We start from the raw sequence: 27,229 nt of genomic DNA on the forward strand, positions 1-27,229 counted from the left end.
AATGTATTATTATGAAATCTACCATGAAAAAAATCAGTGCGATTGTGGAAGATGCTCGGGATCGTCCAGACTAATAATTAGTTAATTTGTTTATAAGGCTATAACTTGTAAACTATTCAACTTACCGATTCCAGATTTCGTGTGAGTTATTAGACAGCGATGAGGAATGAGAGGATGCGGCGCCAAAACGTTCTGGTAATAATAACGCAGTTTATAAATGTTTAATGCAAAAGTCACAAATAAACTTCTTCTGTTTATAACTTTTGATATAATCAATATTTTTTGACGCTCGATGGCTAGTTTTGTAGGTCTTTTGAATACGAAAAAAAAGTACTTTACTGTTTTCTCGTGGAAATGAACGGAAAAAAGTTATAAACGAAAAACGTGAATTTACGTAAAAATTATTTAATTAACCACCCTGTAAACAATCTTCCCCCCATTTTTATGACAGAAGAAACTAATATGTTATTGTAGATAATATTTAGCATCTACAGTGTAGGAAAGTACCGATGGTCTATCAGAAGTTACGTGAGAGCGATAAAGTAAGCCATAGAAATCCATGCGATAGACAAGAATGGCTATAATGAAGGCGTCTAATAGTCAACGCCCATTTCGCCCTTCCACAAATAAGAAGTGGATCTTATTTGTGGAAGGGCGAAACGGGCGGTGACTATTAGACGCCTTCGTTATAGCCATCTTTCTCTATCGCACGGATTTCTATGGCTTACTTTATCGCTCTCACGTAACGTCAGATAGACCATCTTTACTTTCCTACCCTGTATAGTGATAAATTCAGCTTGCCGAAACAGAAAGTCGCATCCAACTCTATATTTACTGGCCTATGAGAATAATGTAGCTTTTCTGGTAGTAAACAGACAATACAGGGTATTTTTTATGCTTTTCTAGAAACGACCTTAATATCAGCACGAATTTGTAAGCCGCCTCATCAATACCATTTCAAAATAATAATAAATCGACAGACATTTAGAATCATAAGCACGTGTTGGCACCTTTGCTCGTCCGGGACGGCATATTTCACAAGGTATTTCCTCACATTTTTATTGTAACATCGCCCAGAGACATTATTTACCTGGCTGACGGAGCTGCTGGCCCGACGAGACCCGCTCTCCGAAAATCCGGAGTTGCCGCTGAAGCCCATGTTCACGGTGCCCCTGGAGGCGGATCGGTAGGGCGACGTGCTCCTGCCCCGGATTCCTGCAAATAAAACACCGCTTTCAGCCGAAATGTTGATTATGAGAGGCATGCATGAAGGTCTTTTGACTGCCGAAAGTTTGTAAAAGCATACGCTGTAAATGCCGTGCATTATGGATTCACTCACAGAATTATTTCGGTGTAGGGTAATTCGTTTCAATATTTGTAAAATAATTCATGTTTTCAAAATTTCCCTCTTTTCAGAATTAAACAAAAAATGTACAAATTAGTCCAACCAAATTACACTTGGAGAAAAAAAAATTGTACCTGGTCTTTTATAAGTGGAAATAGCAAAAGGGCTTATAATAAACCTAAAAAAATAAATGCGTGAGCAGGGTTGGCGGAGGGTTGCTTTGGGGGGTTGAAAAGTTATGAAAAATTGTATCATTGGAATTTCTGGCGAAAGTTGACATCAAACAAAAAAGTATCCAGTACAAAATTTGTATATCATGCAAAAATCTACAACTTCTGTAGAGGTCACTTTTTTACATAACCTCAAAATTTCCGAGAAAAATGCGAAAAGCTGTTTTTTTTTCTGATTTTTCGTTTTTTATTTCTTATTTCGGCAAAAATAATTTAATTTTGACGAAACTTGGTGAAAGTATACCTTTCTCTGTCTTAAATAAACTCAAATTTTTTTAGAGAAAAAAATCAAGTAGTTTCTGAGATATTCATTTTTTTCGGCCTGAAACACTTTTTTTCCAAAGAAAAATTCTACTTAAAAAAATCATCGTACAGAGTTCTGCCGGTAACCATTTTTTTCGTTTTGACATATACTTTTTGGTGAAATAAAAAAATCTGTAATAACATTTCAAAAACATGCTCAAAAATGCAAAAAGTTAAAAAATGATTTGCAACAGTGAATTGTTTATAATTTGTTTAAATTAAAAAACATTAAAAAATTGATTACACCATTCAATCCTACGGAAAAAATAAAAAAAGCTGTCTCATTGCTTGACCCAAAACTTTATTGTACTGTATTGCTATAAAGATCTCGAGACAAGTCGAATTACAAATGCACAAATGAGAAATTATCTCTGGATGATTTGAGATTTTAGCAATACAAAGTATTAACTGCAAAGTTAATGTTGACACGAAATCCGAAAACCCGAAATTTTGTAAAATCGTTTTATTTTTTTTCTGGCTTTATTTGAAAACGAATTTTAAATAAATTGCATATTTACATTGCCACTTTTTTCGCTCTATGCAATGGCGTCAACATTTTTGCAATCCGACGTTTCGTCTTCGAGGGGCCATCATCAGATTAATTTTTTTAAATATATCGCTTTTTATGACAAAATCTAGTCATTTTTAATTCTGTATTAGATGATATCACTATTGTAATCGCTTAAAAACGTTTTTAGCTATCATTAATTTTAAAATTTTTCCTGAGTACGGCTCTGAACGCTTTCAAAATACCTGTGTCTATTGGAGGAGAGAGAGAGAGAGGGGAGAGAATAAGTCAATACAGCACAAAATGTCCAACATTTTTTTTAACCATAATGTAAAAAGGTATACCTAATAAAAAAATAATACGAATTTATGATATATTTTATTATTTCTAATTAGTATTGCTAACAGTAATTGTTGAATATTTTGTGCGGTATTGACTTTTATACTATTATGACTTCATCCAATAGATATTTTGAAAGCGTTCGGAGCCGTACTCAGGAAAAATTTTAAATTATAGCTAAAACAAGCTAAAAACTTTTTAAGCAATTATAATAGTAATATCGTCTAATTCAGAATTAAAAATGACTAGATTGTGTCATAAAAATAGCATGGACTTATTTAAAAAAATTAACCCGATGATGGCCCCTCGAAGACGAAACGTCGGATTGCAAAAAATGTTGACGCCATTGTATAGAGCGAAAAAAGTGGCATTGTAAATATGTAATTTATTTTAAAATTCGTTTTCAAATAAAGCCACAAAAAATTAAACAATTTTGCAAAATTTCGGGTTTTTTCGGATATATCCGGAACTACCAGGAATTTTAAAACTTTCTAAACAGCATATTGTTAGGTATAAAAAAACACAACTTTTTTCTAATCTGAGCCACCCCGTATCTCTTACCGTTTCCTAGGTCCTAACGCTATCCCATCCTTATCTTGGACACACTGTATATTTATGAATTCAGCAAACTTTAAAAAAAAAATAAGTACACTAATCGATCCTACCGAAAAAAAACTATTATTTATTTTATTTATTCACTATTCGACTTATGTTTATAGCAATACTGTACAAAAATAGTTTTGGGTCAAACAATGAGAGCTTTTTGTATTTTTTCCGTACAATTGAATGGTGTAATCAGTTTTTAATTTTTTTTTTAAATTTAAACAAATTATCAACAGTTACTGAAAAATTCATTGATGTAAGTCATTTTTTAATTTTTATCATTTTTGAGCATGTTTTTGAACTGTAATTACAATTTTTTTTATTTCACCAGAAAGTATGTCAAAACGAAAAAAATTTTGATTTTTTTAAGAAGAAATTTTCTTTGAAAAAAAAAGTGTTTCAAGCCGAAAAAAATTAATATCTCAGAAACTTCTTAATTTTTTTATCGCAAAAAAACTTGAAGTTATTTAAGACAGAGGAAGGTATACTGTCACCAAATTTCGTCAAAATTAAATTATTTTTGCGGAAATGAGAAATAAAAAACGAAAATTCTGAAAAAAAAACTGTTTTTGCATTTTTCGCGGAAATTTTGAGGTTATGTTAAAAAATAACCTCTACAAAAGTTGTAGATTTTTGCATGATATACAACTTTTGTATTAGATACTTTTTTGTTTGACGTCAACTTTCGCCAGAAATCCCAATGATACAATTTTTCATAACTTTTCAACCCCCCAAATCAACCCTCCGCCGCCCCTGCTGACGCATTTATTTATTATTATTTTTTTTCCTTTATTATAAGCCCCTTTACCATTTACACTTATGAAAGTCGAAGTAACAATTTCCTTTTTTTCCCTCTAAATGAGTTATTTTGATCGGTCTAAAATACTATAAAGATTCAGAAAAAAATGTATGTAAGTATTCCACCCCTTCAGCTCCTGCCCAAGTATTCATTTCACTTTTTCTCACTCATTTCCCTCAAAGTAATTAACGCCAGCTCCAAAATTACTTCCCGCAAATAAATTCTCGAAATAAACCACTATTCCATAAGTCCATTATTCAAAGAACTCGTTAAACTTTTCACCAGGTATAATTCCCGGTCCCTTATTAATTCAATTAAGTCATAGCGGCTGTTATTTTTCAGTCTCCGGCCGGAATTAAATAAGTTCTCCATCATATTAACGGAAAAAGTTCAAGACGCCGTAAAACTGGAGAGCCAGAAGGGCGCTAGGGGATGTATAAATTTATATCGGGATAGATAGGGTTGATCTGGCGCTTAATAAAATTTATCTCTCTCTCCGGAGGGGGCAGATGAATTGATAAAACTGTGGATTATGAGGCTTTGGCGAGATAAGATAAAATGTATGCAGTCTCGGTGGGTGGCTGTGCCGTCGAGTCGTGGGCCACGGCGATTACGATGATGCTGATGATGATGATGGTGGAATCGATGATAAGAAGTCCGTAATTGCGTGGGGGGAGGGGTTTTAGGATGCGGGGTCGGTGAAATATTAAGAGAATTTGTCATCTCGCATGAAATTGAAATATGGGAGCGTGATATTGATTAAAAAATAAATGTACGTCTTTTTTTATATCTTGTTTCGAAGTAAGAACACATTATATGTGCCAATTCCTCAAAATGTAAATGTTTATATCGAGTTTTTTTACGTTTTTAATAACTTAGCTTCCCAAATTATAACTTTTCTTTTCCCCAATGCACATTAAATATACAGGGTGTCCCAATATGCCGTATACACGGAGCTACCATAGCTTCCTGCGATCAATTAATCAGATTTAATTTAACTTTTTAGCCGCTGACAAAATGAAATGGTTTTTTTCAAATAAATTTGAAACAACTGGTAATATTGTATTGAAATTGGTACTACTACCATATAGATGTAATAGTCCAAGGGCCCACATACAAAGAAAAAAATGATTACCAGCAAGCTGTAACTTTGCGTGCACCTTTAGTTTGACAAGTCTCTCAGGATTTGACTACGAGGAAAATTCAACTGGTAAGTTTTCCCGTGATTTTCAGGAAAACATGTCAATCTGGCATAAACATGGAATGTTATGACCAGAAGTTTTTTTTTAAATTTAAATGAGATATATTTCTTTTAAAAACTCCGAAAAATTTTTGCGACAAAAATGTTGGCATTTGTCCCCCACCCCAAGTATGTCGATTTGGTGACATTATGGTTGATGACAACCAGCAAGCTGATTTTTCTGGGAGGGTTTTGTAATAAAATTTGAAATGAAAGTATCTTATTGTCCGACAAAATTCCTGAGAAGTTTTTGCAGTCCGACGCCCCGTAGATGTCGATTTAACGACAACATGGTTGGTGATAACCAGCTGTCGGACAAAAGCGTCATTATTTAAAAAAATGCAATATTAATCTGAGAATTTAATTGTCCGACAAAATTATCGGTTTTTTTCCTTGTCTGACAAAATTAAACGGTAAAATTTGCGGTTTCAATACTTACACATGATGTAGAAGAAAAATTGATATTTAATAAAAAAAAATATGAATAAAAAAATTTTGTTAAGTTTCTCAAATTTCAAAATAAATATGACTAATTTAAATGCATCTTTTTATACAATTACAAAAAATTGTATATACAGGGTAGGAAAGTCCCCATGGTTCATCGGCCACAAATAAGATCCACTTCTTATTTGTGGAAGGGCGAAATGGGCGGTGACTATTAGACGCTTTCATTATAGCCATATTTCTCTGTCGCACGGATTTCTATGACTTACTTATTACCAAACCCTCCCAGAAAAATCAGCTGGCTGGTTGTCACTAACCATAATGTCACCAAATCGACATATTTGAGGTGGATGACAAACTCAAAATGCCAACATTTTTGTCGGACAAAATTTTTGGGGCATTTAAAAAAATATATCTTTCATAAAAACTTAAAAAAGTGCTGGTCATAACATTTCATGTTTATGCCAGATTGACATGTTTTCCTGAATATCACTGGAAAACTTACCACTGTTGAATTTTCCTGGTAGTCAAATCTTGGGAGACTCGTCAAACTTAAGCTGCACGCAAAGTTACAGCTTGCTGGTAATTATTTTTTTCTTTATACGTGGGCCCGTGGACTATAACTTTATGATAAAATAAAAGAACTAGTTGGACTATCAAAACTGAAAAATACCCCCTTAACCTAAAACTATTACAAATATAAAAATTTTAAGAGGAGGAAAGATTTTAAACAAACCTTTCACCTTTAAAACAAAAAAAAAATAGAAGCCTAGCATGACTCTCGACAAAATTATGAGTAGATTAGTTCGAGGGAGGAGGTTTATTTCACAGTTCTGTTATCCAATTACTTCATTTACTTATTTAGTGAAATCTAGTGAAAGTGTAACTATAGGTACCAAATTTCAATAAAATCTTACAAGACGTTTCATAGTTACTTTTATGAAAAGTAAAATTAGTTAGTTAAATCTGATTATTTTGACAGCAGGAAATATCGTACACGGAATATTGGGACACCCTGTATAACAAAACATACAGATATACAAGATTCGTTCCAAAGTAAACAGGGCCTTTTAAAAATAAGAACAACAAAAAGTTCTTTTGACAAAACCGATTTATTTTATTCAAAATAGTCCCCTTCTGGATCATGTTGAAAACACCACGTTTCAGCACCAGTCACAATGTTGTAAAGGAAGGTTTTGTCCTTGTTGACCTCCTTGATGATATCATTCGAATTTTGAATTCTGAGCAATTTTTGGTCGTCAGTCAACTTATGCGGAACAAACCGAAGATTTCATCGAAATCGGCCGGGTAGATTTCGCACAATTCAATTGTTAATTAAGAAAATACAGAATTATAATTATTTTTCAATTCTCTCTCATGGTAAAACCAATGATTAGTTTGAGCTCCCAATTTTTATACATACCCTTTGGAGTCTCAACTATCAATCCCCGTTGAAGTGAGTTTACGGCAAAACAACGTACTATACAATAACAATCAAAAGTGATTTTGATTGTATGAAGCAGAGACTTTATAACTATGAAAATTTGTTTAAATCGAAAATGTATTTTAACTGTTCTGATGCAAAAAAGATTTATACATTTCACAGGAATCGAGCAGAGAGTCAAAGAGTGAGAAGTGGGGGGACTGTGCGAGCGAAGCAGCATAATTCACTCGCGCAACTTTTGACAAAATGTTCAAAATAAACCCATTATAAATCATATATTAATTCCAACCATCGAATTTTAAGTAAACACAGCTTTAAAATATCTCTTTTAAATTAAAAACGTTTTTTTAGTTTATATGTAATAAAAAAACCTTTTAATTTAGCCTTTAATGGGTTGTAGCTCTTTTATTTCACTTTTTAGATGGCGTGTTCAAAGTTTGAAATACAAAAAAAATCCAATAATAATTTTTAATCTTTTAATTATCTACTACCTATTTGTTAAAATGAACATATAACCTCCCTCAACAAAAACGGCAATCGATCCCTATCCAACTTATCAGAAATGATTCTAATTTAACTTTTCCCATTATTTCTAAAACAAAACGTAGATCCTCGATTCAATATAATTACGTCATTTATGCTTCATAGCTTTAACGAGTAAGTCCTCGAGACTTTCATAAGTATCTAAGTGAACTTGATCCAATTTATTCCCTACTTCTAGCAAGCTTTGTACCTAAACAAACAAACATTTCCGTTCGACTCCATCTAAAACGAATACTTCTAACGAACCGATGATGCGCCCCGACCTACCGATTTCATTTCCCGACAGGATATAGTTCGTATTAACTTGATTAAACTCTGACATTTTTAAGCAAATACCGGCGGTTATGAGCCTAGCATGCTGGCAAAGTCAGCTTGAAGATCAACGAATATCCGGTGAAAATGCATTTTCTTATTTTATCACAAACTCCTGGAGATGCAGGCCTTGGATTATATTGACACTGACGGAATAGTCTTCTATTTTAGTGAATTTTAATTAAAAATCTCAAGATTCATAGCCTTTGTATCTGGATTACATATTCGCAGGAATTAAGGTTGAATTTAATAAAAACATTTTTCGTTTAACTGAACTCAAATAAGTCTATATTGAAATGTGTCTGTATTGGTTTATAGAAAATATTTTTCCATTATCTAAATTTGAATAGATTTGATAACTGTTGGTTTGAGTGATGATTTGGTCTTTCAAAAAATTTTTCTCAGACTTCAGGAGTCCCTCAAGGCTCAATTTTCAGACCACTTCTCTCCACTATTTTGATATTGTTACCAAATTTGACAAAAAATCTCTTATGTGCAAATGACTTCAAGATGAAGAAGAAAATTTTGAAAAGACGTTGGATATTTTATTCGAAATAAATAAAACAAATCAAGACAAAATTATAACTTACCTGGATTGTCAGCACTAGCTCTCCTCTCGCTGATGGGGGGCTCCTGAAACGTTAGCGTCAAACTACCCCTTGGACTCCTCTTTTCGGATTCATCCGCCGTCAGGGTGCTCCTGGCGATGCTGCCCCGTGGACTCCTGTTTTCGCCGTTCTCTGGTCCAATGCTACCCCTGGGGCTCCTGTCTGCCACGTATTCCCCAGCGATGCTGCCCCTAGGGGACGTGCGCACGCTAAGGCTCTCAGGGGCGATGCTGCCTCTCGGACTACGGTTGCTCTCTGGGCCGATACTATGACGAGGACTCCGATTGCAACATGAAACTGAAAGATTAATGAAAGTAGATATATTTAAAAAATTAAGTGCTCAACTTGCATGTACATTGTTTATCGATTCAATTTTTATATGCGTGTAAGTCCTTGTTAGATTAATAAATTTGTTGGAAATGGAAAAACAGTTCAATAGTCTCTGATTTATCTCAAGAAGCAACTTTAAAATTAGCCCCAGTAAAGTTGCAGACAAAAATGAATTATCCGACTTTGATAAATGGAGAAGAAAGAAGCTATAACAGGAATTACTGAGGATGTCCTGCAGAGGATATTTCATTAACGTTACAGGAAGTTTGTTCCATCATGATTATCCACAAACCAAAAGAATAAAACACATCAAACAATTTTTTGCAGGAAACTCCCAATGGTGATATTTAATTGAAGGTAATAACTGCTTTTTCTTATAAATGGTCTTACAAATTAATAAATACTTATTTAGAATATAATTTCGTTGGAAAAATAATATACAGGTTAATGATGCATATTTGTATATTTCATTACATTATATGATCTTGTTGGCGATGTTTTATCATCTTAGATAATAGTTTCTGTGTCTATGCTTTTATACACAGAATGGAAGATGTACGAATCAGCCTGTTGGGATTAATACAATGTAAAGAATACCTACTTCAATTGCAAATGTTGGTTAGTACAGCAATTACAGTGAAAGATCCAACATCGTTGAGGGGGGATACATTAAAGAAATAAAATATCGTTAAAACAGCAAATAGGAGACAAGGGAAGAATTCCAAACATGTTGAAATATTCAAGAGCAACGAAGCCTCCCTCATATGTGTGTTAATATTTACGCAAATGTTAACTAGATTGCGAAACTTTTTTAACATTTGGAAGTGATAAGTATATTACAAATATAAAAAACAGTAGTCCAATTAGTGTCCAATACTTTACACCTTGATTCTATTGCCAAATACAAGAATATTTTTTCATGTAAACAGGGGTCGCCAAATGATTCCTAAGGAAGCTACGTCCCCCAAAATGGGGCCTCAAAAAAATTATTTTCTCTAAATATTTCTGAAATGGCTTGAAGGAACATTATGAATTTAAACAACGTGAACGCTCATTAAAAGTCGAAATAGAAGTTTTTCAAAAATTTTCGTCAGGGTCGTCTCAATTTGGGGGGGGGTCGTCGGCTAAAATTTGTCGAAATTTTCAAATTCAGATGCTAAAATATGATAGACCTTTATTTCCTCTACAAAAAAGGTACTCTTTATTTCTTTCGATAAAATGCTCCATTTCCGAGAAAAACGGATATAAATAAAATAAAAAAAAATTTTTGAATAGCTAAAATGGGTACATGTACCATTATAAATTTTGATGTCATCATGTCATTATACATTGTAATAAACAACGTGAAAAGTTCTTAGGAAAGTTTGTTATGAGCGTCTCAAGCAGAGGGGTGGGGGGGTCTCGGGTAAAATTTGCCCCAAATTTTTTACATGTTGCTATTTTCAAATTTAGATCTGATAGATCTGAGTTTTCTATTCAAAATCGGTTTAAATATGTTATAACACTTTCCAAAGTGTGCTTTTCTAGGCACTTAAATCCGTTTTTCTTGGAAATGGAGCATTTTATCGAAAGAAATAAAGAGTACCTTTTTTGTAGAGGAAATCAAGGTCTATCATATGTTGGCATCTGATACGCCCCTAATCAAAATTTTTTGAAAAATTTTATTATGATATATTTCGACTTTTATTTCGGGAGCTACGCCCCCAATTTTGGGGATATAAACTAATGTAAAAAAATTAAGGGTCTGGTCGTATCGGTAATTAAAAAAAAGCATTTTGAAGCTCTATGATTCTAGTTTTTAGATCTTTCGGTAGAAATTTTTTAGGAGCTACGGTTATCATGCACTTTTAAGAAATAGCTCGTCAAAAAATTTTTTTCCGAAAAGTTGCGGCAGCAACAGGAAATTTATTCGAGTTTTCGAAACTGCCTTCAATTCTCTGTACGACCATTTGTCGCCGAGATATCGATGATTGAAGACAAAAGGTTCCTTTTCCGTTAAAAGTTCGATGATATTTCGATGAAAAATGGTCGTATCGAAATTTATTAAAAAAAAAAGAAAATTTAAGTTGAATAAATAAACTATCTGGTACATGCAATGGCTTAGCTGAAAAAAATTTTTCAAAGTCCGTCCAAAATTTTTTTGTCGCGCTATTTCTTAGAATTGCGTGATAACCGTAGCCCCTAAAAAAATCGACCAAAAGATCTAAAAACTAGAATCTTAAAGCTTCAAAATGTTTTTTTTTAATTCCCGATACGACCATTTTTCACCTAAATACAATTTGTCAAAAATCACGGAAAAATTTCGGAAATTCTTTTGCATTAGCTTATAAGTTCTGGACAAAACTATTTAAAAAAACGTACCTTCTTCTTGAACCCAAGTTGTTGACTCAGAGGGCGTCAGGCTCTGTCTCGGTGTCCTGTTACAATCAGGAACCAAACTATTCCTCGCACTCCTATTATAATCTGTGACAATATTCAACCTGATCCCATAACCCCCGTTATCTGGCGTCAGACTGTGTCTTGGTGTCTTGTTCGATTCAGGTACCAAACTGTTCCTAGGGCTCCTGTTGTACTGGTCGGGAACCAGACTGTTTCTTGGACTTAGCGCCGAGTCAGGCACCAGGCTATTCCGTGGACTTCTAGAGTAAGTCTCGTTTGGAACTAAACTGTGCCTCGGACTTCTCTGGGAATCCGGGACTAAGCTGTTCCTTGGACTTCTGTCGAAGTCCGGAACAAGGCTAGACCTGGGGCTTCTGTCGAAGTCTGGTACTAAGCTTGGTCGGGGACTTCTTTTGGAATCGCAGTTGTCTGGAGAGACGCGCTCTCGAAGGCTCTGCGATTCGAAATTTATGTCTGAAAAAAACGAATAATCTAAATGGGACCACAGGAAGCCATCAATCTTTGATACAGTCAACTTATATTGTGTTTTTTTCATTGGAGGTAGTAATTTCATCTGCCAAGAAGTTGTGTACATTAAGAGATATCCTGAGACAGTTCGTTTCTTTCATTTTGCTTACCTGGAATTATCGAATGCCTCGGGCTTCTGCTGATGTCCGGCATTAGGGTATTTCTGGTGGCCCTCTCCGTGTCTACAGGCGACACGGCGATGCTGGCGCGCCGTCCCGGGCTTGTGGCTGCCGATCGGGTACCCCTGGTTTGCGGCGAGGACGCCGCACTCCGGGACGCTCGTCGGCGTCGCGACGACGTGCTGCGATGGAGCATGCTTCCTGTTAAAGTCTCATCGCGGAACTCATTTCAGCCTGCAACAAAGTCATTCCTTTACTAACACGTTTCTAATTAAGTAAATTTAAATATTTTTGTTTAAGAATTTCTCTAGGTCGTTAAACCAAATAAAAAATAAATGTATTAGATGGCTTAATAATACCTAGTAAATATCTTGTCAGTCTTTGATTTAGTTTTATTTGGAGGCAACTTAAAATGCAACAAGACAACTTACAATTAGCCATCTGTTTAGTAAATACGAGTACAACCACATCAACTAATTACTAAGCGTAGTTTTGGCTATATGCTATATAATTTAAAAAAGCTTGTTAATGTACTTGTCTACTCGTGTCGTGGTGTTGCAAGTATTCACCGTTTGGTCACATGCCACGTAAATATCAATAAACCAATGCAAATGATGAATTTTAAATTTTTCCGAAACTTTTAAATAATACTCATTTCTAGGGATTTGCAAATAATTGATATTGATCATATTTATATTCTCAGTGATGTGAACAAGATGATTAATTTTAACATTGAAAAAGTGTATGTATATATAGGGCTAATAAACTTTGAGAGTGTAACAAATGTCGGGCTGGGGCCGCTGGACGCAGGAGTGGTCTGATCGGAGTGAATTTGATGTAAGTTGGTACTATTCGATAGTTTATTGGCCAGCTATTTAAAATAAATGTGAAGAAAGTTTACAAAAAAAAATCTTAAGGTTCAGTTATGAGGTAAAAAGTATAATCAAATTACATCAGCATTAATCAATAACAGTGGCTGAATCTTGATCTGCATTCTAAAAGAGACATTTTGTAATATTTGCAAGTTAAATGTGTCTTAATTTTTCCGAACTTTATTTCTGTATTTATGTTTATCCTTTTTATAAGTCTATCTTAAGAGTCCGTCACGCTTTGGAAAACGAATAAACATAGCGGCCCAAATAAAAAAAACAATCGAAAGACAAAATTGTTTCCTGAGGCTGTTGTGTACCTAATAGTTTTTTCAAAAGTAATTTTTTATTGTTTAAATTTAAAGAGTCAACTGTATAAGAAATCGCCATATTTACAATTTATTTACTTAAATCAAAAATTGCTTATACGAGGGTAGAGGATCTAGCTATTAGCTTTGCAATGATACAAAAATTATATCGATTTGATAAAAATTAGATACTCAAAATTATATGCTAAAACCCGAACAATATTTTAAATTCTTCAACCAGTGTGTTTTACTCATAGGCCAATTAAATAGCGATTTTGGTCAACTTGCCTGAATTTATGATATACATAAGCTGGTTTGAGATATATAACAAAAATAAGTGACAGTATTTTTTTTCAACCCCCTGCCAGGGGTTAAAAAAGATAAAATTAATCAGTTTTTCAAGATAACTCAAAAGGGGTAAGAGGTAGAAAAAAGCTTTTTATAAGAGTTATAGAGCATAAAATTCTACATAAAAACGGTCTATTGACTTTTTCTTGGAGACTAGAAATAAGGGATGATTTCAAAAATTTTAAAAATTAGAAAAAGTAGAAAAATGAATGAATTTTATAATTTTTTTTTCAATCTACTCTAAAAAATTTCAGAGAAATAGATATATTTCTTAAATTTTTAATAGAAATGTTATAACAATTTCACAAAACTTTTCATTATTTTAAATACCTAATCAATCGAATGGCATAGAAAAAAATTGTTTTAGTGTTAAATCACAACAATTAACGATTAAAAAATTGAAATTGTTATAACTTTTTTATTAATTTAGAAATATATCTATTTCTCTGAAAAGAAAGTCTACAATATCAATGAGATGGGCTTAGAGACTGGTAATAGTCTAATTAAATCACAATTTTGGCCAACTTGCCTGAATTTTTGATATAAGTTAGCTTGACGTATACAATAATATTGTTATTATGACAGTAATTTTTAGAACAACTATACATATAGCTTGTCTTTAAAAAAGTACTTGCTTTAAGTTTAAATTTTTTTGATAACTACGATGTTTAATTTTTTATTAATTCCCACTAATATTACATTTTTACATACAAATCGTTTCTGAGTTAGTACAGGTTTTGATTTATGTCAAATAAAATCTCTAATATTTTGTAAAGACAAAAGGTGCATAATTTTAGCTGGGATAGCGACTGCAATGTGAATGCAAGTGAATGCAATATAAACAAAAATAAAAAGATAATTTGGATTAAAAAAATGAAATTGATGTTCGCGGAATGTCAGTCATTCAATTTTGCATTGCGAGGAATATTGTTTCTACAACTTCAACACTAACGGTGCAATAATTGTATCAATTCGAAGTTTATATAATTATTGAAGTAAAAATTGTAACGTTAGTGGATGGTGCGTCTGTTGAACACTTTGATGAAATCGAAATACCTTTATGGAGGTTGAGAGTATGTGCAAAGTCATCTGTCTAGTTTACTATTATCTCCATAAACCAGTTGAATGCATTTCACAACCGCTGTTTAACCTAAATCCATTAGAATAATTTAGATAAGGACGCAAATGGTAATGTAAACTTAATTGACTCATTTCCACTCCAGAGCCGTTCACAGGGACGTACTTAAACAGGATATTCAGAATAGTGATTCATAATTTAATGGAAACCCTACAACTTTTTTGTTTGTTACGATGAAATTTTAAGATGTGAACTCGTCCCAACTACGGTCGTGTTTCTAAAAAGTACGGGTCACTATATCCAACAATTACTACTCCACGAAATTTATTATTTCCCCCAGGTACCTATACTGGCGAAGATTTCCGGATTCGGAGTTTTTTATCCAGCATTAGACCCGTTTCAGCTGCAGTAGTTGGTGGTCAGTAGAGCATTTCTGATTCGGGTCGTTAGATAAGGCATCGGGAGCGTATTTGGTCACTCTAACGTTGCCAATTTCTCAAGGGACACTATTTCTAAGTTATCGAATGACGGTGGAATGTGTATTTGTCTCAGTTCGTTTCTTATTTATATTCTCTATAAAATATGTCGTAAATGTTTGATATTTTTCTGGATGATGTAACCCTTTGACGTGTGTATTGACTGATATTTGATACATGAATAAGGTAAGGATATAAAAATAGGCTGATGTCGTAAAAAATGTTTATAAAAGATGGATGTGGAAGTATATTGCTTTGATACATGGCACACTCCTCTGCACATGTCTTTCCAAGGACAGATCCATCATTTCCAATATTATATAAGCCCGAGAAGATGTTCTTTTTGAATATTAAGGGTATACATGGTGTGTTGATGAAATGAAAACTGACGTAGGATAAAAAAATCATTTTTTAATAAAAAGGAAATTGATAGAAAGAAATCGACAGATATGTGTGTATTGAGATCGAAGTCCATGAATTGTATTAGAAAACAGTATATTCCTTGTTAAACGGGTTATACTTCAATGAAACAATCTCACTATTGTGACCTTTAATATGAAAACAATATTCTGTGATGAGCTTTGGAATTGAAGTTGTATCCTGATGGGTTATTTCTTTAATTATCTATTTACCATTTGACCAGTATCATAACGAGTCTGGATTTCAAAAAGGTTTACTAATTAATTCTCGAATGGGAGTTTATAATCATCATTACACTTTAATTAATACTTGGGAACTTAGAAATGTTGTACGTTCGGAGAATGAATACCAGACACTGTCGCTCATGTACAAGGTAATCCAGTGGTTGGTTGTATAGAGTGACACTTAAGTTAGAAGAACAAGAAAGAAACACCAAAACTTCCAGGAAGGGTTTCAATAACAATAAAAACAAAACAAACAAACAAAATAACGACATAGCGGGCTCGAACAACATTATTAATTAATTTATTGACACGCGACAGCGTACCGAGATTCAGGGAAAGCGCGATCCATATCAAAATCTGGAATGACTTTATCCATTATTAAATTAACCCGAAACTCCTTCTGTTTTTTTCGGAGATCTCTCCTGAATTCGACACCTCGCTTCGACACGCCCATTTTTTGGGTCTAGACGTTTCTGTTCTTATCTTACTGGCAGGGACCCTTAATATCGAGACGTTTTGGCATAACTATGCCATGTTAATAGTTATCTAGTGGACTGAATTTACATTTATATAAATAATTCTGTGACTAACTGGACTTATAAGTAACCCTAGCCTTCCTCTAGTGACTCCGTGTAACAATAAGATACGGATTAGTCAATCTCATTTAATCTATTCGAATAGCTTGGAAGATCCAACTAAAAACCAACTATTTGATCTATTATTATTTTTCTAACAACTTCTAACAACTTATTCTTGGAATTCCTACGTTCTTTGGAATGCGCGTTATTAAAAATTAAATTAAATTAAATGTATCGGTGTCTTTGTTCTGTCCCAGCATAGGCTGCCGCCTTCCGGACGCAACAGATGACTGTCACATGGTAATACCTTTTTGAAGGAGTTACTTAACCCGAAGTGTTTTGGGGTGATCGGTTTGTAAATTTATTAGTCTCCGCTCTTCAGACCACCCTCTAAATACAAATATGACACCTTTACTACTTGACTCTCGTCTGTCCGTGGTTGTTCTTAGAAGGCCTAATAGAACTATTGAGCTTCAGTCTTTCCGAAAATCACCCCATAAATTACACGGATATGGCTTTTGTTACAAAGTGAAAAGTTGAAAATCGCAAAAACAGTCAACTTTTTGGTATTTATTTTATGTTAATTGTCTTGTGGAGGCAATTAATGAAGCTAGACGTTAGTACTTTGTTGAAAAAAGTTGAAAAATTCATTATTTTGCAAATAACTTTGTATAACATCTTTCTGCTGAAGTAACCAAACGGAATGTTTCCATTTATCTCGAAACGTGTAGGTTTAAATAAATTTCTTAATCAATTAACCAAATATAATTAAAATACTCCACCTTGTACATAAAAAAACCGTTTGGGCAATACGTCGATGTGAGGTGCGTCAGTTTCGCTCCCTATGATTAAAAGTTTTTCTATTACCCTCCTTCCTGCTAGATTTATGACAGGAGCCGAGGATGGCACAAGGATTAAATTATAATTACCAAGATTAATAGCTTCTTATTAAACTAGCTCCTGTAAATTGATTCTGTGGCCATACTTCGATGAAATAATGACACCTGCTTGGTTATCGATTAAGTGACTTTGTCCACTTCTTATTGTAATATAAAAGTTTGTTATGCCATTGTAATTTCATGTGTGGAATGATGAGAATCCTAAAGAAACACGACAATAATGACATTCCCTGATAGCCACAGCAATCAATATCTTGTTTTCATCGCCTACTGAACCCAAAGTTCAAATCCGTGACACTGCTACGCAAACCGAAACATACAGACCAGAAAATAATTCTATTTTTCTCAAGAATGGCTTTCTGTGCCTTAACATGTTATTAGTCCAGTAGACAACGGTAAAAATAGGGTATTACCTCCGAATTCTTGACACACGCACTGATTTTCATGAAAATTGGTGAGTAAGCTCATTTCACCCTCCTTTACAAAAGTTACATATCCATAATGTGTGCTTATTGTTTTTGAGGGGTGAAAACTACCCCTTCTTGCAAAAAACGTAAAAACTATAGATTTAAGTGTTATGTCAATAGAATTAAGCATTATTTTATGTTTTGAATAATAATTTTTGATTTGTAACAACATTTCAGCCCTTAAAATCCACCGTTTATGAGGAGAAAAAAACAAAAATTAGTTTTCGCGGCTCTGAAATGTTTTGACGGAGCAATAATGAAGAATTGAATATTTTTTGATGTTTATGAAATAATGCATGATTTATTGCAACGTTTCAACCCTTAAAAACAACTCTTAATGAGGAATTGAAGAATGTTTACCTGCTTTAAAACACAACGATACTTTACTATATTCAACGAGATTACTTAAAACTCGAAACTTAAATTATGTAATTATTGAAAGGGAAAATAAAAATTATTTGTGTATTATACAATTATACTTTATTATCAATAATTTACATATCATCTAAAGAACTATCATCACTGTCGACTTCCTCTGTTTGGTCCGTGATTGGAGGACAATTTTGGCAACTGTTCCCAGAACATGTTCCGCATGTCGCATTACAATAGAGTCCAACTTTACAGCAACTGCAAATCGCACCGCATCCTTTTTTGCAATTGCAAAATATCATTTTTAAAAGTTCTTCGGCTGCAGGCTGGTTGAACATTTTGATTGACTGGAGAGAATTTTCATTTTTAATCCATCCCCAATCAGTTGGATTAATGCTATCATTACCAAGCCACACCTGAGTTTGTAAAAAAACTCTCTTAATGTGTTGGTTCAGAGCATCAACTTTGGGGACAATAGATGATAGTTTCACAGCCGTTTTCTTGTTAGTAGCCTTAACGAAGGACTCGAACCGCAAGCGCTCCAGAACAGTTAAGCCATTTACACGATCCGACAATTTTCACTGAATAATACAATTTGTTTTTTCACGATAAATTTTTTAATTTTTATTTTTAATATTTTTCATCGCTCCAAAAAGCAATTTGCAGGGAATTGCAAGAGCTACAAATCAACCTATATAGTTGAAGGGTCTTGAACTCTTCGTTTTCGAGATTTTTAGGTTTTAAGGGCTCAAAGAAGGTGGTCCTTACACACAAATGCAAACTAAAAAACTTAATATCTCAGTTAAATTTTGCTTTACAGAAAAATTGAGAGAACAAAAATATTTAAAAAAATATTTTGAACTCTTGCATTTTTCACGTATCTTTAGTTTTTGAGTTAGTTCGAAAAAGAGGAAATTTTTTAAAAATAAAAAAAAATTTCATTATTTCAAACTTTTTTTAAATTTAGGCATTCTAAACCGATCAAACTTGCAGAGCCTATTATTAGTACCTAAATAAAGTCAACTGTACATGGATTATGCTGTTTCTATTTTTATGGTTCAGCCATAGATTTTAAATAGGTTTTTCCAAGCACTTTAAAAAAGGTTATATTAGTTCTTTCGCCATTATTTTACGGTAAAAGGTTCGATTTTACTTTCCGAAAAATAATCAATCACCTTTAGAGATTTATAACTCTGTTATTATTACATCTACGGTAATCGATGAAATGAATCGATTCGTTAGGATAGTAAAGAATTTTTCGGCAAAATCCAAAAACAGGTCAAATTTGTTTCTGAGGGGGACAACTTTTGGCTCAAAAAGCATACCAAAATCTCCAACCCCCTAAGTGGGGGTGCTATCCCCTAAATTTTTTCAAATGGGAATGGGGGTCAAGTGGGGGGTCATTAGAAAGGGCTTTTAATTCTCTATACATCGATTCTTACTTTTTGAAAATCGATTCATTATTTTAGAAAATATGCAGCTTTGAAAATACGAACAATATTTTTGACGAGAAATGCGAAAATCGATTTAATTTTACTTCAAAACTTACGGTATTAGTCAAGTAAATGCTGAAAATGTTGTCCGCCAACTTGCATACAATGATACAGGTTGTCTTCAAACCGTTGTCGAACATTCTGGAGCACTTGCGGTGTTACTTCGCGACATACATTAATGATTCGTCCTCGCAGATCTTCCAAGGTATCAGGTGGAGTGCTGTAAACTTTGCTTTTAATGTGCCCCCAGAGAAAGAAATCTAAAGGATTTAAGTCGGGTGACCGAGGGGGCCACTCAATTGCACCTCTTCGTCCTATCCAGCGTCCTGGAAACGTCTCATTTAGGTAATTGCGCACATTGAGCGAGTAATGTGGAGGAGCTCCGTCTTGCTGGAAAATCAGTTCGTGTTCATTGTAAGCAGGGTCGTCCTCTATGATATTTGTTAGAGCTGGGTCGATGACATTTTGTAGTAAATCCAAGTACATATCGCCTGTCAAATTTCCAGGAAGGAAAAAAGGACCTACAATGGAATTTCCAAAAATACCTGCCCATACATTCAACTTCTGGGGGTGTTGGGAGTGTGTCTCATGGAAAATCCTTGGATTGGTATCAGCCCAGTAACGACAATTATGGCGATTCACTAAACCATTCAAGAAGAACGTACACTCGTCCGAAAAACACACATTAAAGAGGAAATTATCGTTTATCGCTCGTTCAGTCATTATTTCGCAAAATTGCAAACGACGATCAAAATCGTCTTCATTTAGCTCTTGCACTAGCCGAATCTTATAAGGATGGAATTTGTATTTTTTTAATATTCGTTGGACACTTGTACGACTCACTCCTGTCGCAGTAGCCAATTGCATTGTACTCAGCGTACTATCCATTGCCACTTGCCCCAATACCGCTATTTCCGTAGGTTCATTTAGTACCGGATTTTCAACCTGCCTCTTTTTGTTATGAACGGAGCCAGTTTCGCGAAATTTGGCCACCAATTCGCGAACAATTTTTCCAGACGCATGTTTCTCAGGATGCCGTTGGTTGAACAGTTCGGCGACCCGATTTCCGCATTCATTGTTTTTGAAAAAAAGCTCAATAATTTCTACTCTTTCTGGAATTGAGTACACCATAATTAATCAATTTAAAAGACTCGGCAGTATTGGTACTCTTCAACTACAAGTCACAAGACAGTTATCTAGCAACTTCTTGTGGCCTATCTAAATACGAAACAAAAAGCGGACAATTTTTTGCTCACCAAAATCAGGCTAAAGAATTCGCAAATCAGAAAAAAAAAACAGCGAATTCTTTTGAAGGAATTTACCAAGCTAATACCGTAAGTTTTGAAGTAAAATTAAATCGATTTTCGCATTTCTCGTCAAAAATATTGTTCGTATTTTCAAAGCTGCATATTTTCTAAAATAATGGATCGATTTTCAAAAAGTAAGAATCGATGTATAGAGAATTAAAAGCCCTTTCTAATGACCCCCATTCCCATTTAAAAAAATTTGGGGGATGGCACCCCCACTTAGGGGGTTGAAGATTTTGATACCTGTTTTTGGATTATGCCGAAAAGTTCATTACTACCCTGTAATGCCTTCCGGTACGTTTTCGATGGGCTACCCTGTATAGGTTTTTCGATAAACCGCAAGGTTTTCGAGTAATTTATCAAAAATGGTTGAAAAACATGCACTTTTTAGATGAAAATTCAACATTTTTAATCGCAAAAAAACGTGATAGAACATTTTTTGCTTAGTATTCATCCCTCTATTGATTTTTGCAATTAAAATGGGTGCCCCCAGGGTGAAAGCACATATCGGCACTGTGTAACTTTTGTTTCTTGAGCAATTTTCTACTTACTGTTAAAATTTAACGTCAATCGGTGCATGTGTCAAGAATTCGGACCTAAAAACCGTCATATACTGAGCTATATTGGGACCATTGGATGTTGTATTTCCAAATAAATACATACATAAGTAAATGTTTCTTTAGATTTTACACAAAATAGACACCGTATCCTCTATTGATTGCTTTCTGGAAAATGGAAAAACACACTTTACCCTTACGTGTCTGGTGGTCGCTTCACAAGAGTTACACTGCACGTCTTGCTGGAATAGGCAGTCCCGTTTGTAACTAAGTGAACGTAGATTATTGCCCGGGAAGTGTTGAGTTCCCCGAGGAACGCGTTTGCACGAAACCGGTCGAAAAGGAGATGTTTCCTTAGTGCACGAGAACTGGGACCGTTAACTGATTTTTTGCGTGTTTGTGCTACATTTGAGAATTGATTTGCCCTTTTTTACTAGTTCCCCCCAATAACTATCCTCCGCTGTCCGGACAAAGAAAATAAACAAGAGACGACCTAGTGCTAAAATTAAAAAAGTTTTTTTTCCTTAAGAAGTTCATATTTTGAAAATGTAAGTAGCTTAATTGTTAATTCATATTGCCTTTTATTAAATCGAATTACTTACAGAGACTACATTTTTTTATTTGATAAAAAATCTCGAAAGAAATAGGGAACGTGAAAGAAGCTCCATATATATAATTACTTGGAGGGTTAAATTCCCCTAAAAAAAAGGAACTGTAATCTTTTCCCTGCTAAATAGGACAGACTGCATTGTTACAAATGGCGGCAAATCCTGCTCTCCTTCATTAAAAATTAAATCCGCCGGCAAAAAGTACAATTCCTGAATTACTTATATAATAAATCTCTGCTTGTGCTTCGCCGAAGAAAATGGAAAAATATTCCAGCCACTCCAGACTGCCTAATTTCGTGAGCTGGATAAAAAATAATCTCCACAGATGTCGTACTATTTGCTTTCGCCGGGAGTCTGTGTTGAATTTTAATGGAAAAATGGGATCCGGGCATAAAACGTGGGCCAACATAAATAAAAAATTATAAGCGTAACGTCGTCGTTGCATGAAAACATTCAACGTGAGTGAATTTCAACCCTACTCGTGATGTATTGTGCAGGGATGGGTGTAACGTGTAAACAGATAGAAGTTGGTGGAATTAAATCTTGTTGAACGTTAAATGTTTACAATTTTATTTACCTCCACCACGGGGGAGCCGTTGAAAGTGAGGCCTTTTGTTTTAACTGTTGTATTTAGATTAAAAGCAAACAATTTTTCCGAAAACTTTCACTAAAAGTTGACTTTTACATGATATTTATCAAGTACCAAAGCAACAGTTTTTTGTTTACAACACCTAAAAGTCTTTTACATCCAGGATGTAAGACATCAATCAATCAATTGTAGATGATAGAATCAGTTCAGACTATTTATTATAATCAACAAATACATACATTTTAACAATCAATTAATAACATAAGTCAACATTTGATCTAGAGACAATCGTCAGAAGTGACTATGGATTATAGGGTTTTTTTGGATCGCTGATCACGAATCGAAGGTCGATTAAGCTCCATCACATCAGGTTCAAAGTGATTTGAAGGTCAAATCAAGAAATGACCTCCAAAACATTCATGCTTATGTTTTAGAGGTCACTGAACCCAAATCCGAGGTTTGTTTACCCCTACGATACACCCTAGAGGTTATTCAAGATCATTCATGAAGTATTTTGGATAGAAAAGTTAAAATCAGTCTGAAAAATCTGAAAAAATTCGTCTGAATATTTTTGAGGTCACTGAACACGAATCCAAGCTTATTTGATAAAAATACTGATCAACTCAGGAACGTTATCCTTGTCATGGTATTGATTTTCGTATAACTGAAAAGACAGAGCATTAAACAAGATGAGGAAGGGCCAAGGCTAACACAAGCCACTTGCTTAACTGAAAAGACATAAAATGCTGAAGAATTTATGACTTAATGATATAATGCGTGCTTGACTTCTTTTGCTAATGCAACAACCTGAGGTTTCTAATTAAATTTTGAGTCAAGTAAATTTCTTGCGATTCATTTTGATCGTGTCAACGTATGGGATAGCCATATGCCAACTTTCTTAATCAGAATAGTAGAACGAAAGTATACCATCAGAAAAAGAGACTATATCTCCATACAAACGTGTAGATGGTTATACGTAGACAGATGTAAACTCTTTGAAGATCATTAATAACCTCCAGATCAACTCAGTGACCCCGAAAACACTTCAATACACCTTTTAAATTTGTTTACACAACTTTTTCTAAATTTAACCTTCAAATCACCTTAAACCTGACGTGATGGAGCTTAACCGGCCTCGGATTCGTGATGAGCGACCCAAAAAACCCCTTTATACCATAATCACTTCTGACGATTGTCCCTAGATCAAATAATCAAATAATCAATTTCTTTTAACGCTTAAATTTAAAGACGTAGTAATTGCACAATTGTGAAAACTGACTACTCGGATGGTAGTTGCTCACTGCAATAGTCTCTTGATTAAGGCGCTGGGTAAGTAATTACTGAAGAAGCAGATAGGTACTATTAACAAAATTCAATTTTCTTCTCATCTGATTCCTCAAGCAACCGTCGAACACCGCCAACTCCCATGTCTTTTAAGACTGGCGAAATCAGCTCCAGAATCAGCTAGAAGTGTAGTAGATGATTTTCGGATTCAAACATGTTGCAATTATTTTGGAGTATTTCTAATATTAATAACACCAATAACCTGATTAACATATCTTCCATTGACAAATCTAATAAAAAAAATATACGGTTGATAATGTACCCTGAATACTATATTTTCGGTATAATTTAATATGGGCCAAATTTGAAATGATGTATGTTCTTTGAGTGTGAGTTTTTGAATCTTGAATTTTTTCAACGAATCTTTATCTTCAATATCATCTATTGTTAAATTTAAAATATGCCAATATTACACTTTCAGACACATGTTTTATTTCCTAGAACCATGCCATTCCAATGAATCGATTTGCTGGAAATAAATCCAGAAATTGCACCTTTCGCTGCTGGAGATACTTCAGATGGTAGACTTTCTGACATATTTTATGTTTTTATTCAAATCCAATGATAAAATTATTGAATAAACTGCCACCAACTCAAGATTTATAAAAAAAGACGTGCTTTCTTAATAGAATTGTTGATTGTTTACAAAAGCTTATTTGTTACGGTGGTATCATTTACTGACGCGACAAAGAATATTTGACGTTAAAATATACGCAGTAAAAAGTAGATGATGTATGTACTTGTCAAAATTTTCGAAAAAGTATTGTATGACACTCGATTGCGAAATTCTTTTTATTTTCGAATGATATTTTTGCTCGCTATTGCTCCCAGAATAAACTTTCATTCTCGAATGCAAAAATAGCATGTCGCAATTTAGCGTCTAACAATAAAATGACTATTTGAATAATAAACCTATAATAAATCAAATTTAATTTATTTACATATTGACATTAACATTTACATTTATAGTAATAGACATTGCGTTTTTTGTTTTATCACATTTAACTTCCGTTAATTTAATAACAATCCTTATAACAGTTGCCATCATTTTCGGAACGCATAATTTCTGCTGAAGTTTGTGAAAAATTTGCACAAGTTACGGATGTCCCTTCTTGTAAGGAACAGCTATATTTTTTTTGGATTTTCCTTGCAATATCAAGTTTGTTAGATATAGACTTCTCAGCATAACTTACTTCTACAGTGGAGCTCTTCCATCCACCATGCCGTTTGATGGTTATAAGATCAGCACCTTTATTGGCCAATAAAGTCGTTGAAGTGCGCCTCATACAATGGCCAATATATGCTTCTGGATTTGCGATATTCAGGAATGAAGCAACTGTTAAGGGTACCTCTGCCAATGTGTTGATTCCAACAGGCTGAGAAGTACATTTTTCATTGATGTATCCTAAAAAGAATCTGTCTTGTGTTAGGCAAATTGGGCGCAGAGAAATATATTTTCTGCATATTTCAACAGCATTCACGCAAAATCCGTCTTCTATAATTGTAAATTTTCTTGAAATGCCCGTCTTGGTGTCAGGTATTGAAACAAGTAGATAACTGCCAACATCCTGTACGTCACTAATTTTCAAATTTCTCAATTCGCTGCATCGACAGGCACTAGAAACCCCCATTATTAGTGCAACCTAAAATAATTCAAAGTTCACTCCTACCTAACAACATGTAAAAGATAAAGAGATATTACTTTAATCATTAAATATTTTTTATCGGAAGCCCTACTCAAAAATTCTTCAATATGTGCTCCTTCCAATACTGCAGCTTTTTTTGCTTTGTATCCTCTCGATTCTTCAAATAAGCAGTAAGCTTGTTATATTTTGCAATATCTATATTTTTGTAGACCTTTGCAGTAGCCTTCAACATCGAATACTTCGACCACATAGATGAAATTGCATATTTTTTCTTCAAATTTAAAATATACGATAGCATGACTTCTTCATTTATTGTCATTACTCACCGTTTTTTCCTCCATTCGTTCAATTCGGCGAACACTTTTTCGTAATATTCCTGGATTTCGCTGTCAATAAATGGAAAATTGCTTCCTGAGTTTCTTCAAAAACAGACACAGGAACACAATTACTTTACCAAATTCAGGTAGATCTGTTTATTAAATAATTGATAATAAACTGGGTATCATAGCAACCAGTATAGGTATAACAAAACCTACTTACATTTTTTATTCAATGCTTTATCAGTATTCTTAGATCATGCCACCAAATGCTTCTCAAAATATGTGGCTTTCGACACCCTTGTCACGGTTATTTAGATATGATAAATAGCGCAACTGTTTAGTTTGCAAATTTACCAACGTTGCCTAATATTGTAAAATAATCTTTCTGGGCCAATATTCCACAGTCATATTTTTGGGTACAGACGTAACTATATTTCATAATTTAGCAGCTTAATTCGCGTAATTTACAGTTGTAGGTAATTTCAGTCGACGATTCCCAATGTCGCACCTGTACACAAATTTTCGTTATAATGCCGAGTCATCTAAGTTTAAAACATTGCAAATTCTGTTGTACCCATGCGACTCGTAAATTACAGACAATTCAAGGCATCATTAGTGATGCTGTTGCGAAATTAATAACCTAATAATTTACTCGGCGTCGTTCCTGTCTTGTAATGAGGCTTGTGCTGTTTTAAATGTCGCTATGCTCGCTGAAATTGATTTCAAAGGGAAAACGAGTGTATTAGCATTCACTTTCCTAGTTCCTGCAGAAAAAAGCCCTAGATTTCTTTCTTTCGGGCTATTAGTTTTCAGTTAAAATAGACTATTCTAATATATCTTCCTCAACAAGTCGTGTTTGTTGTCTTTATTGGACTGGTACGGAGGAATCTGCGCAAAGGACCCCGCACAAACCTTATGGGTTTAAGTTCCCAGTCGATTCGTCTGAATTTTTTATATGTTTTACTTGACACCCTCCTGATCAAAAGTGTTCCAAAGTCCGGAAATGAACAGTTTTCGAGATGGCGAGGACGCAAAGTCTCAAAAAATTGAATATTTCCATGAACATAAACATTACATGGAAACGAGCACTTTTGAAAATAATTATTATTCATTGACCCCTACAATTTCCTTTCGAGTTAACGTGAAAGAAGAGTTAGCATCAACTAACTATTCCATACGTTAAAGCTGCATTTGATGGAGTTATTAGATCGCTTGAAGTCAACTTTTGTCATAAGTCAAACTACGTACAAAAGCC

At 34.1% G+C, this 27,229-nt stretch overlaps 1 protein-coding gene across 1 annotated transcript in view; it reads right to left on the bottom strand.

Moving 5' to 3' along the window:
* LOC108909572 overlaps nt 1–12,270 on the bottom strand; it is a 33,891-nt gene extending 21,621 nt beyond the window's left edge. Inside the window, exons 1-4 of the mRNA XM_023454515.1 lie at nt 12,066–12,270; nt 11,410–11,811; nt 8,697–9,015; nt 1,091–1,232 (exon numbers count right to left, since the gene is read on the bottom strand). Coding sequence (XP_023310283.1) covers nt 1,091–1,232; nt 8,697–9,015; nt 11,410–11,811; nt 12,066–12,270 — 1,068 coding nt within the window. The remainder of the gene's footprint in view (nt 1–1,090; nt 1,233–8,696; nt 9,016–11,409; nt 11,812–12,065) is intronic.
* Between the last annotated feature and the right edge of the window lie 14,959 nt (nt 12,271–27,229).

This window comes from Anoplophora glabripennis, unplaced genomic scaffold, assembly GCF_000390285.2.
Source record: "Anoplophora glabripennis isolate ALB-LARVAE unplaced genomic scaffold, Agla_2.0 scaffold340, whole genome shotgun sequence".
Taxonomy (NCBI): Eukaryota; Metazoa; Arthropoda; class Insecta; order Coleoptera; family Cerambycidae; genus Anoplophora; species Anoplophora glabripennis.